The sequence below is a fragment of the Zingiber officinale genome, chromosome 6A (assembly GCF_018446385.1).
Source record: "Zingiber officinale cultivar Zhangliang chromosome 6A, Zo_v1.1, whole genome shotgun sequence".
Taxonomy (NCBI): Eukaryota; Viridiplantae; Streptophyta; class Magnoliopsida; order Zingiberales; family Zingiberaceae; genus Zingiber; species Zingiber officinale.
Window position 1 is genome coordinate 69,517,310 of NC_055997.1, and position 14,099 is coordinate 69,531,408.

Below are 14,099 nucleotides of genomic sequence, written 5' to 3' on the forward strand. Positions count from 1 at the left end.
AGATGAGAAGGTCGAATGATAGCTAATAAGAAAGTCACAATGGGTAAAAAATGACAACAACTTTAAACAAATCATTGTCTGCAGTTGATATCTCAAATGCTGAAAAATTGGTGATCATGGCACTGGCATCGTCCGAACAAGGTCGTTTGTAAAAATGTTCATACATAGATGATAGAGAGAGATGGTCAAAAGGTAGAGGCAGAAGTTCAGGTAACATGGGATAGAAAACAAAAGTATCTATGGATGGATGACAGTTTAGAAACTCTTGTAGAATTATAGGAGAAAAGTCTATATTGCGTCAACGCGCATACGATATGTCAAGTCAACACCAGTATGCAAATTATTGTAGAATTTGGCTAATAATGTTTCATTGATATGACGTTCACAATAAACAAGCGTTTCCAACTAATAATGGGTAATGATCCTAACTACAATGTAATAATGATGACGGAAGCATGCAGGGTCAACTGACTGAGGCGAAATGAGTTTGAACTTTTTCGAGTTGAATGCATGCTATAGAAATGCATTTGGAAATCGAGAGTCTGTGGGTGGTTGATGGTGGCAGGACGAACCCTCACCAGACTCGACTTGCTTTTGTTTCCTCCTAAGGGCGAAGAATGAATGCACCAACAATGCATAAGAAATAATAACAATATGATGGAATGGTGAATGAATGGGCTGCAATAAGTAAACTAATTAGCAAATTTAACATGAGGACTTAAACAACCAAACAAAAGCTAGGGTTTAGGGTTTTACCTCGGCGGTATTGGTTGACCAGCAGGGTGAATGGCTAAGAGAGGAGAACTAGCCAACACAAGTTCACTGGAGAAGAAAATAGTCACCGAAAACACACCGGCACCAAAAGAAACCTAGGTTTGAGGATAGTGAGAAGCTATAACCGAGAGGTTGGAAGGGAAAAGCAAGAACATGAGAGGAGCCTAGGACTTATTGGACTGACCTAATAGGCACTGTCGGAGAGACGTTAGAGATGAAAGACAATGAGCACGACGAAAAGTTGAGAGGTTTAGGGCTTGAGAGAAAAAGGAAAACAAAACAAGTGAATGAATCAATTAGTTAGAGCATGAGTTATAAATCGAACATCCACTACAATAAATATAACTTTCCGCAGCATATAATTATGCTCTACGCAGCGCATATTGCACTATGCACAACTGTAAGTTATTTAAAGTTATAAGACATCGATAGCAAGTGCCACGCACTGTGGTTAAGAGCATTCATAACATGCGGCACATACTGTGGTTAAGAGCATTCACAACATTAGCCATGCCCTATGGTTAAGAGCATTTGCAACACACGGTGCCTGTAACAATTAAGAGCATTAGCAGTACACACCATCGTGCATTGTAATTAGGATGTGATGTTAACCACATATAATTATCAGCACAACAAAAATAAAAAATATAAACTTCAAAAATTTTGGCATCATACAATTATAATATTACATACAAATACCATACACAATTATAATACCACATACACATAATTATAAAATCAAAACTCAAACAATTATAATATCACATACAACAATCAACACCACATTTAAATTAAATAAAACAATAATTCACTTACTAAAAGAAAATAAAAAATCACTTAGTAACATGATTTCTTTAATACAAAAAAGTATATGACTTTAAAAAGGATAGAATTTATATCAGTTTTACGATACTATAAATTTGGATAATCAAGCAGTTGTGCATCCTATTACATCCTTGAGAAAAAATAATTCATCACTTGGATGAATTATGTCAATTCTGACATGTCAAGACTTCACATTCTCATGTCTAACAGTTGATCCTCTATGAAATTAGTACTTTTTACATTGCCAAGTGTCTGGTCAATTTTGACCCAACTTAGACTTCACCCTTGCCAACTTCCTATTGAACTTCAAATCACCAAATGTTTAGTCAATCGTAACCCACTTGGATTTCTTTGCTATAAAATATCTAGTCAATCTTGACCTATTTGACTATTTTCTCTAGTCAATAAACATATGCCCCCTCGAAACGGTCTAGTGGTTAGCGTATGAGATGTTTCTAACTTGAGGTCTAGGGTTGGAATCTTGGCATAGTCTAGGTAAATGTCTCCATCATGCGCCAATCACTATTCCAAGGCTAGTAGTCATCCATGATTTATCTCCTCCGTGTTAGCCCTGGGACGGGTTAGCAGGAGCACTGGGGGCGAGCACAGTCGCCTTTTTCCAACTCTAGTCAATAAATATATTGATCAATTGTCAAATATCTAATTAATTTTGACCTACTTAACGTCTCATTTAACCAACTAACATATTAATCAAATATTGAAACTCAATTAGAATCAATTATCGTTATTGATTGGATGTTTATGAATTGGACATCAAAAGTTGATTTAAGGAGGTCTAATTATTGTTTAAGACAGAATAAGATCAAGATGCATGTATTTATAAGGGCCAGAATTGCTAGAAAAATGCAAAATTGTTCTATCAAAAGTATGGCGATTTTTTTTTTAATAATTATCAAAAATATTCCAATCAATTTAATAATTATTGATGCAACTGACCTCATCAAGATTTACTAACTTGATAAAGCTCGATTAATCAAGATTGTATCTACTTGGGTTGGATTTCAATATTTGATTAATATATTTATTTACAAGATCGAGACGACAAATAGAAGGGGAGTTTATTGGAGAGGGAGAATATCGATATAATGGACCTTAGATCAGATTGACCAAGATTGATTTAGTTGGTTAAGCGTGAAGTCAAATGAGTCATGATTGATCGAATACTTGACCATCAAAAATTCAAAAAAAAATTTATAAGAGAAAAGTCCAAGTGGGTTACAATTGACTGATATATGACTGTTGAAAGTCCAAATTGGTCAAGAATGACCCGATGTTTGACAATGATAAACTCTTGATATGTCACGCTTGACAGGATGATCGGGAATGATAAAATCTTGATATATCATGATTGATCGAATGTTAGCATGAGATGAGAAGTCCAAACAAATGAAAGAGGATCAAATGTTAAAAATTTTATAGTTCAAGGTTGATCGAATATTAATTAGAATTTTTATAGGTTAAAATTGATGGGATGTCTGACGTGAGATGAGACAAGAATAATATTTTACTATAGCGTTCTACTATAGTACAAATGGTGTGTAACTCTAGAGGATAATTTTCGGATTGGCACGTGGTCCGATTAAGATCCAGTAAAAGACAAATAAATTGGACTCGCATATTTTCCTCTTCAAATTAATACTCTTCCTTCACATTTACTGGTGGCTAGCTTAAATCTATCAAGTAAATCATTAATCTCTTCTTGTTTCATCTCATTTTGTATTGTGTTGTAAGATTGTTGTAGAAGATTTCTCCATCTTCAATTTTGATCGGAAAAAAAAGAGGATTTCATTAGTGATGGTGGATTGGAAGTGGTAGGACTAATTAGATTAATCATCTAAGAGATAGATACCAAATAAATCAGAAGTATTAGTGTTTTATATGTGTTTTGTTTTAAGTTTCCGTTGTAAACCTAATTGAAGAAGTGAAATGAGTTATTCACCCCACCCCTAGCTCTTGTGGTCCTAACACTCAAAGCATTCATTGGATCTCAAGCCTTAATTTTGGAAGTTTCAAGTTTTTAATTGAGTCAAATTTTAAAATATAAAATACATTCTTTTAGCTCAATTTGAGTTCTAGAATTTTTATATAAAATTAAAAAAAAATCAATTTAAGTTTCTCAACGAAATACATCTTCATATATATATATATATAAGTTAGGCTCCACCGACCCTCCTACATAGTCGTTAGAAGTTCAAATCAATCTACATCACTTATTGATCAGTGGTTCAAATTGATTTTCTCTAAATATTCAGATCCAACACCTCTAAAGGGACATTCCTAGAATGAAAGGTCCCTTTATAAATGCTTATTTATGTATTTATTTTGTTTCACTAAATAAAACTTATACGAAAGAGATATTTTTAGGTTTTATGTGGAGCTAGAGCCATTTGATTTAACATTTAAATAAATTTGGAGTGTTAATTTAGTGAAGGCATCCTTTAGATCTATCAAATTAAAATTAAAATCGATCTAGAATCAATGGTCTCTCCCTTACTAAACCCTTCTACCATAATGGCTTTGAAGGAATCTGAAGCACCAATAGAAAATTTCAAGTAGTTCCCTTTTATCCACCTTAATTTTGTTAATTTCCAATTTATCTCTAAATCATATTACTCTCTTTTTTTAAAAAAAAACAATCCCTCATTTTAAAGCTTAAAAACATAATATATTTTGTTGTGGGTTTATATCGACATAAAATATCTATAAATTGAGTCATAAGATTAAATAGTTTCAATTTAGTACACATCAGCTTTAAAATGTTCAGATATATATGAGGCTAAAATTTGATCAAATCTAATGCCTGGTTTTTAGGATGGGAAAGATTCTGTTTGGCAAGGAAATGAGAAAGATTCACATGAGGACTAATTTGAGAACATTTATTCTCCTTAATTTTCCTTGCTGATTTTAATACTCTTTTCTTAAAGGCAATGAATGACTAAAATAGTGGGTTCCCACCATTTTCCAAGAAGCCGGTTCTCGACCTTCTTAGATTTATCTTGCCTTACATCCAGTCTTTCGATCTACAAGGACTTCATCTTGCCAAGAATATGACCTTCGACCTTCTTGACTTCTCTTGCCTTACATCTGATCTTCTGACCTACAAGGACTTTTTCTTACTAAGAATCCAGTCCTTGACCTTCTTGAACTTCTTTTATCCTACAAACTTATAACTTAAATTAGATCAAATGTATTAACATAAATTTAAATAATTATCAATCATTAAACTTCTCACCTAGTGCATGATTGCACCAAGAATCTCTCCCTTTTTGATGATTGACAATCTATTTAAGTTTAAGTTAATTTCCAACCTATCATAATATCATCAAGATGTACAATAAGCGTAAAGATTGCAATCAAGATGAAGTTAATCAACAAGCATGAAAAGATCATGTCATAAGAAATATGAACTTAAATACAATAATTTTCCCCCTTTGTCAAATATCAAGATGCAGTTAATATAGAGAAAGACAATGATGATAATGAAGGAACTCCCCTTCAATATATGCACCCAAAAGGCACACCCCTATAATACATAAAAATAGGGAACACTCCCACTAAACCAATGAAGCTATAGGGTACACCCTTACATATCATGCAAGCAAACAATCAATCAATGGAATAACAAGACGAAGTATACCTCTGTCACAACATAAATCCATAAAACATGACATATATTATATATCACATGTAAATAGTAGCCGAAGTACAAACCACAAAAATAAATCATAGAAACAAGAAAAAAACATCTATACAAAAAGTGTGGACTACACGTCAAATAGGGATATAAAACTCAACAATATCATCATCAGTAGGATTAGTACCCACTAGAGAATCAACAGCACTCAAAGGAGTATCAACAATAGAAGGAACAACACTTGCTGGAGGAGGAGGTTCAGGAGGAGGATGACCTGACATCCATGAGCGCACTAGATCAGTCAAAGAATCAACGCTCATTTGTAGATCAATCTATTGGCTCCCTATGGTCGCAAGCTCCATGCGCACTTTAGTCATATCAAGAGCGTGATCCATGCACATCTCCTCAAAGCGTGTGTCCATAGTCTCCTCGAGCTCAAGAACATGAGATCAAAGATCTTCATCCTCTCCATACACGTCATCTGTAGCAGCATCAGATTGATCTATCACCGACAGAGCTCCAGTCGGTGCTTGCCTAGCTCGCAGCTCATAGTCACGGTCCCTCACCCAAGCGACGACTGTCAATCTATCTCACATGATCTCCTTCAGCCTCAATGTTGGCCAATGAAAAAGATCAAGCCGAGACCCTTGAATACTTCTTTGTCATCTGTTGTAGCCTGTCACATGAGACATCTATGCCTAGAGATGTCAATCACTCCATGATGATATGTCCAAATGGCACATGAACGGTACCATGGACAGGCCTGACAAAATGAGTGATGCAATTGAAAATGTTCAATGCTATGTTTATGTCAAGAGAATGACGAAGGGTAATGACGAAGGGTATAAAGCGTGAAAAGATGAGAAGGTTGAATGATAGCTAATAAGTAAGTCAGAATACGTAAAAAACAATTAATAGCAACTTTGAACAAATCATTGTCTGCAGTTGATATCTCAAATGCTGAAAAACTGGTGATCATGGCACTGGCGTCGTCCGGACATGGTTGTTTGTAAAACTGTTCATACATAAATGATAGAGAGAGATAGTCAAAAGTGGAGGCAGAAGTTCAAGTAATGTGGGATAGAAAACAAAAGTATCTATGGATGGATGACAGTTTAGAAACTCTTGAAGAATTATAGGAGAAAAGTCTATATTGCGTCAACGCGCATACGATATGTCAAGTCAACACCAGTATGTAAATTATTGTAGAATTTGGCTACTAATGTTTCATTGATATGACGTTCACAATAAACAAGCGCTTCCAACTAATAATGGGTAATGATCCTAACTACAACGTAACAATGATGATGGAAGCATGCAGGGTCAACTGATCGAGCCTAAATGAGTTTGAATTTTTTCGAGTTGAATGCATGCTATAGAAATGCATTTGGAAATCGAGAGTCTGTGGGTGGTTGATGGTGGCGGGACGAACCCTCACTAGACTTTGCTTGCTTTTGTTTCTTCCTAAGGGCGAAGAATGAATGCACCAACAATGCATAAGAAATAATAACAATATGATGGAATGGTGAATGAATGGGCTGCAATAAGCAAACTGCTTAGCAAATTTAACATGAGGACTTAAACAACCGAATGAAAGCTAGGGTTTAGGGTTTTACCTCGATGACATTGGTTGACCAACAGGGTGAATGGCTAAGAGAGGAGAACTAGCCAACACAAGTTTGCTGGAGGAGAAAATAGTCACCGAAAACACACTAGTGCCAAAAGGAACCTAGATTTGAGGACAGTGAGAAGCTATAACCTGGAGGTTGGAAGGGAAAAGAAAGAACATGAGAGGAGCCTAGGACTTATTGGAGTGACCTAAACGGTGTAGGCACTGTCGGAGAGACGTCAGAGATGAACAACAATGAGCACGACGAAAAGTTCAAAGGTTTAGGGCTCGAGAGAAAAAGGAAAACAAAACAAGTGAATGAATCAATTAGTTAGAGCATGAGTTTTAAATCGAGCATCTACTACAATAAATATAACTTTCCGCAGCATATAATTATGTTATCCGTAGCGCTCATTGCAGTATGCACAACTGTAAGTTATTAAAAGTTATACGACATCGATAGCATGCGCCACGTGCTGTGGTTAAGAGAATTCACAGCATGCGGCACATACTGTGGTTAAGAGCATTCGGAACATTAGCCATTCGCTATGGTTAAGAGCATTTGCAACACACGGTGCCCGTAACAATTAAGAGCATTAGCAGTAAGCATCATTATGCATTGTAATTAGGATGTGATGTTAACTACATATAATTATTAGCACCACACAAATAAAAAAAATATAAACTTCAACAATTTCGGCACCATACAATTATAATTACATTCAAATACCATACACAATTATAATACCACATACACATAATTATAAAATCAAAACTCAAACAATTATAATATCACATACAACAATCAACACCATATTTAAATTAAATAAAACAATAATTCACTTAATAAAAGAAAATAAAAATCCACTTAGTAACATGATTTCTTTAATACAAAAAAGTATATGACTTTAAAATAGATAGAATTTATATCAGTTTTACAATACTATAAATTTAGATAACCAAACGGTTGTGCATACTATTGCATCCTTGAGAAAAAATAATTCATCACTTGGTTGAATTATGTCAACTTTGACATGTCAAGACTTCACATTCTCATGTCTAACATTTGATCCTATATGAAATTAGTACTTTTTACATTGCCAAGTGTCTGGTCAATTTCGGCCCAACTTAGACTTCGCCCTTGCCAACTTCCTATTGAACTTCAAATCACCAAATGTTTAATTAGTCAATCGTAACCCACTTGGATTTCTTTGCTATAAAATATCTAGTCAATCTTGACCTATTTGACTCTTTCTCTAGTCAATAAACATATGCCCCCTCGAAACGGTCTAGTGGTTAGCGTATGAAATGTTGCTAACTTGAGGTCTGGGGTTGGAATCTTTGTATAGTCTAGGTAAATGGCTCCATCATGCGCCAATCACTATTCCAAGGCTAGTAGTCATTCGTGATTTATCTCCTCTATGTTGGCCCTGGGACGGATTGGCGGGGGCACTGGGGGTGAGCACAGTCGTCTTTTTCCAACTCTAGTAAATAAACATATTGATCAACTGCCAAATATCTAATTAATATTGACCTACTTAACGTCTCATTCAACCAACTAACATATTAATCAAATATTGAAACTCAATTAGAATCCATTATTGTTATTGATTGGATGTTTATGAATTGGATATCAAAAATCGATTTAAGGAGGTCTAATTATTGTTTAAGACAGAATAAGATCAAGATGCATGTATTTATAAGGGCCAGAATTGCTAGAAAAATGCAAAATTGTTCTATCAAAAGTTTGGCTAATTTTTTTTAATAATTATCAAAAATATGCCAATCAATTTAATAATTATTGATGCAACTGATCTCATCAAGATTTACTAAGTTGATAAAGCTCGATTAATCAAGATTGAATCTATTTGGGTTGGATTTCAATATTTGATTAATATATTTATTGATGAGATCGAGACGACAAATAGAAGGGGAGTTTATTAGAGAGGGAGAATATCGATATAATGGACCTTAGATCAGATTGACCAAGATTGATTTAGTTGGTTAAGCATGAAGTCAAATGAGTCATGATTGATTGAATACTTGACCATCAAAAATTCAAAAAAGAATTTATAAGAGAAAAGTCCAAGTGGGTTACAATTGACTGGTATTTGACTGTTGAAAGCCCAAATAGGTCAAGAATGACCCGATGTTTGACAATGATAAAGTCCTGATATGTCACGCTTGACAGGATGATTGGGAATGATAAAGTCCTGACATATCACGGTTGATCGAATGTTAGCATGAGATGAGGAGTCCAAACAAGTGAAAGAGGATCAAATGTTAAAATCTTTATAGGTGATCGAATATTAATTAAAATTTTTATAGGTTAAAATTGATCGGATGTCAGACGTGAGATGAGACAAGAATAATATTTTACTATAGCGTTCTACTATAGTACAAATGGTGTGTAACTCTAGAAGATAATTTTTGGATTGGCACGTGGTCCGATTAAGCTAGTAAAAGACAAATAAATTGGGCTCGCATATTTTCCTCTTCAAATTAATACTCTTCTTCACATTTACTAGTGGCTAGCTTAAATCTATCAAGTAAATCATTGTAATCTCTTCTTGTTTCATCTCATTTTGTATTGTGTTGTAAGATTGTTGTAGAAGATTTCTCCATCTTCAATTTTGGTCAGAAAAAGGAGGATTTCATTAGTGATGGTGGATCGGTAGTGGTAGGTCTAATATTTTGTATATCAAAATTTCTTTATTATTTTAAAAATCTTATTGTAATACTCATTTTTTGTATATTTATTATAGGTATTGGAGTTTTGATGCGAAATGGACATTTTGGAGCTGTTAAGAATGTCAACATTTTTATATATGAAGACTTTAGAGAAATGAATACTCTTGATGTAAATGGATTTGAATTTTATAAGTTTAAGGATGTAAAGTGTGAACTAACGGATGATATTTTAATAAATATGGTATTTTTATTTTTAATATATTGTCTTTTGACTTTTGTTAGTCTTATTTCATCTTTAATTAATATTTTAACAGGTTCGGAAAAATAAATTACGTATAGTTAATAATAATGAAACAAACACCTATAACGACGATATTTTTGATCATCATTATAGCTTTAACAATCATTAATCGTTGTTGTTGTTATTAACTATGGTACTTATGATCGTCGTTTTTACCATTAACGACGTTATTTAAACCGTCGTTACTATCATTAACGATGATAGTGAATATCGTCGTTAAAAGCTATTAACGACGGTATTTTATTTCCCGTCGCTAATTAATTCCCGATGGATACTTTTAGCTACAACTTCCTACAATATTTAATCCCGTCGTTGATGAGTTTTAACGACGGGAATTGCCCCTTTAACGACGGAAAATCCTGTCGTTAAAGGATCTTGTTTTTAGTAGTGGGGGTTCGAATCTTGGCATAGTCTAGGTAAATGTCTCCATCATGCGCCAATCACTATTCCAAAGTTAGTAGTCATCCGTGTTGACCTTGGGACGGGTTGACGGGGGCACTGAGGGTGAGAACAATAGTGTTGACCTTCCGTGACTCATCTCATTTTATCTCCTCCTCAATTTTTGTGTGTGTTTTGTTTTATGTTTCCGTTGCAAACCTAATTGAAGAAGTGAAGTGAGTTATTCACCCCACCCGCTAGCTCTCGTGGTCCTAACACTCAAAGCATTCATTGGATCTCAAGCCTCAATTTTGGAAGTTTCAAGTTTTGAATTGAGTCAAATTTTAAAATATAAAATACATTCTTTTAGCTCAATTTGAGTTCTAGAATTTTTATATAAAATAAAAAAAAATCAATTTCAATTTGAGTTTCTCAACGAAATACATCTTCATATATATATAAGTTAGGCTCCACCGACCAAGACTTATATGAAGGTGAAAGCCTCCTTCATAGTCGTTAGAAGCTCAAATCAATCTACATCACTAATTGATCAGTGGTCCAAATTGATTTTCTCTAACTATTCAGATCCAACACCTCTAAAGGGACATTCATAGAGTGAAAGGTCCCTTTATAAATGCTTCTTTATGTATTTATTTTGTTCCACTAAATAAAACTTATAGGAAAGAGATATTTTTAGGTTTTATGTGGAGCTAGAGCCATTTGATTTAAAATTTAAATAAATTTGGAGTGTTAATTTAGTGAAGGCATCCTTTAGATCTAACAAATTAAAATTAAAATCGATCTAGAATCAATGGTCTCTCCCTTACAAACGCTTCTACCATAATGGGTTTGAAGGAATCTGAAGCACCAATAGAAAATTTCAAGTAGTTCCCTTTTATCCACCTTAATTTTGATAATTTCCAATTTATCTCTAAATCATATTACTCTCTTTTTTTAAAAAAAAAAACAATCTCTCATTTTAAAGCTTAAAAACATAATATATTTTGTTGTGGTTTATATCGACATAAAATATCTATAAATTGAATCATAAGATTAAATAGTTTCAATTTAGTACACATCAGCTTTAAAATTTTCAGATATATATGAGGCTAAAATTTGATCAAATCTAATGCCTGGTTTTTAGGATGGGAAAGATTCTGTTTGGCAAGGAAATGAGAAAGATTCACTCATTCACATGAGAACTAATTTGAGAACATTTATTCTCAATTTTCCTTGCTGATTTTCACACTGTTTTCTTCAAGGCAATGACTAAAATAGTGTGATTGGCTTTCTCCTTGAGAAGGTGCTTCAGAACATTTTGCGCGTATAGTGTGAATAAATCATCAAGTATGGCTTCTCCAAATTGATGCACAATCAAGGGTTGGACCACAGCGCGAATGCAATCCGCCACATTTTTCGCACTTTTTGTATAGTTTGATAGATCCAAAGAATCATCTTCTGAATCGTCAAATGGGTCCCAACTAGATTCAAAGATCTCTACTCCATCTAAATCGAATAATCCTTCTTGATGGATTATAGACATCACCTCTTCAAGGGAAGGCCCGTAAATTGGCAAATGGAAGGTGTTAACCTTTTCTTCTGGTATGATTTCCTAAATTCATATAGAAAAAAAATGAATATTAATTAGTTACTGTCATTTTTACATATTTAATCATAAAGTTAGTTAAATACAAACCTCTAAAACCATCGAATTAAGAGCTTCTGCAAGTAGTCTCCAAAGATGACATAAATCACCATGGCCAGGGGTTCTCTTTCTTCTTCCTAGAAATGTCAACAACATTCCACCTCCAGTGTTTAATTCTGTGTGTCTTAACCTAAGAAATGTCGAAAAGTCTTTCTTATATTGCTCTCGATATGCTTTTTCTACTTGCAGCGGACTTGTTTCTGTCCAGTAGATATTCCCTTTATTTAGTGAAACACCTTGCTGGTTCTCTAGTTCTTCAGGGACCTATCATAGATTCAAATTATATATGATGAGTAAAAGAAGAAAAAGTATTATGTCTATCGAAGTTGGTTGACTAACGTATCGTTTACTCTAGAAAGTCAAATTATTAAAATGTATTTCCTAAACCTTTTGAAAGATACTATACTATTATATTACAGAGTGATTAATTAAGTACCTGTGAGAGCCACATTAGACAATAGGAAGAATGAAAGAAATGGACACTCGCGCAAGGGAAAAGCCTCCCGTAGAATGATCCTGGCACTCCGACCACATAATACGGCACCAACAACTCCCTCTTAGTCTCCTCCTCCACTTTCTTCTTGAACTCATCTAGAGATTGGAAGACATAGTTGAAGTCATTCCCTGGGAGGTCGTTCAAGAAGAATTGCACCTCCAATGGCTTCTTCATCCCCATCATACGACGGAGTTCAACAATGATGTTGAGTACCTGATCAGAGACCACAAGGAACATGTTAGGACCATGGTCAGAGCAACTAAGATCAACAACAACCATTTACTCAACGACCAACGCCCTATATACCTGGGAGACCACAACGAATGTGTTGGAACCAGAAGAGCAACCGAGATCAACAACGACCATATGCTCAGGGAGCAATCCCTTATACATTTCTTGGATGGTCGTCGCCAACACAGGCTTCGTTCGATAGATTGCCTTCTCCTGAACATATATACTTAGCAATCAAAATCTACTTACAGATTTAGATACTAAAAGAAAATACAATTTAGAGAGTTGCATCGATCAACTTGGAGCCTCGAGTTGGTGGCGTAGCTAGTTTCACCGGCACCCCCAACCATGTGAAGAGCTTGCTCCACCTTCAAAGCCATCTCTCTCTCTCTGTGTGAAGCCTGAGGATTTGGTGAGTATGAAATGTGAGGTTTATGGAGCATGGAAATACAGGGAGGGTTATATAGGCCTCTTAGGGCTTGGGCATTTGAATCAAGTTGAAGATTCATGTCATCTAACCGACGTCATTGGGATTGCATCACAATGAAAAAAATATATTTATATGTATATATATATTGGAGCATGGATAGCTACACTGAAAAAAATACATACATGTGAGTCTCGCCTTATTATTTAATGTTAGGAGAAATCATTCTCTTTGAACCGTTAGATCAAACAAAAATTGATCTCAACCGTTGGTGGTCGCTTGTGGACTAAAATTTTTTTAAGGACAAAGTAGATGCTTTAATTTATCCGTATTCAAGGGGAAGAGAGGCCTGTTATCTACCTACGTCATTCGGATTGCATCAGAATGATGATGTTGTACCAGCAAATGACATTTTTAAGGACTAAGATTTTTTTAAGTACAAAGTAGATGCTTTTAATACGTTACCAAAAAAAAATACATTTATGAGTGAATTTGTGTGTGAAACCTTTGAATTTGTTTCTTCGATTTTTTCTCCAGAGTGTGTGAAACCTTTGAATTTTTTTATTTTTCATATATTTTTTTTTTTATAAACAGATTTCCAATTCTTACGAAATCGACTTATGCAGGTGATCAGTAAGTACCATATCCATCAGAGAAAAAATTGATGAACCTACTGAAGGGATCTAACAGAGGAAAAGTCAAGTTGAAGTACGGCTCTTTGGCCTCTAGCTCTTTAGCTCTTGGGACTCCTGGCTTTCAAGTCTCTCAGTTCCTTGGCCTCTCGGCTCCTTAGTGACATGCATCGGAACGCAAGTCATTTCAAGAAAATGATAATTATTACATAAATCTTAAATTATTTAGGAAAAAAAAGGATAATTTCATATTATTTCAGAAAAAAGATAATCTTAAATCTTAAATTATTTCAAAAAAAGATGATGACATGAATAAATTTTACATTATTTAAGAAATTAAATAATGATAACATGAAGATCGGAATGATAAAAAAA

At 34.4% G+C, this 14,099-nt stretch overlaps 1 protein-coding gene across 1 annotated transcript; it reads right to left on the reverse strand.

Annotated features, from left to right (window-relative positions):
- Positions 1–11,293: 11,293 nt before the first annotated feature.
- Positions 11,294–13,177, reverse strand: LOC121994044 (anthranilate O-methyltransferase 2-like). The gene is made up of 5 exons (XM_042548227.1): positions 12,965–13,177; positions 12,741–12,878; positions 12,375–12,647; positions 11,930–12,202; positions 11,294–11,845 (listed from the first exon to the last, which is right to left on the reverse strand). The coding sequence occupies exons 1-5, from the start codon at positions 13,172–13,174 to the stop codon at positions 11,477–11,479; spliced, it is 1,263 nt and encodes a 420-aa protein (XP_042404161.1). The 5' UTR covers positions 13,175–13,177; the 3' UTR covers positions 11,294–11,476.
- Between the last annotated feature and the right edge of the window lie 922 nt (positions 13,178–14,099).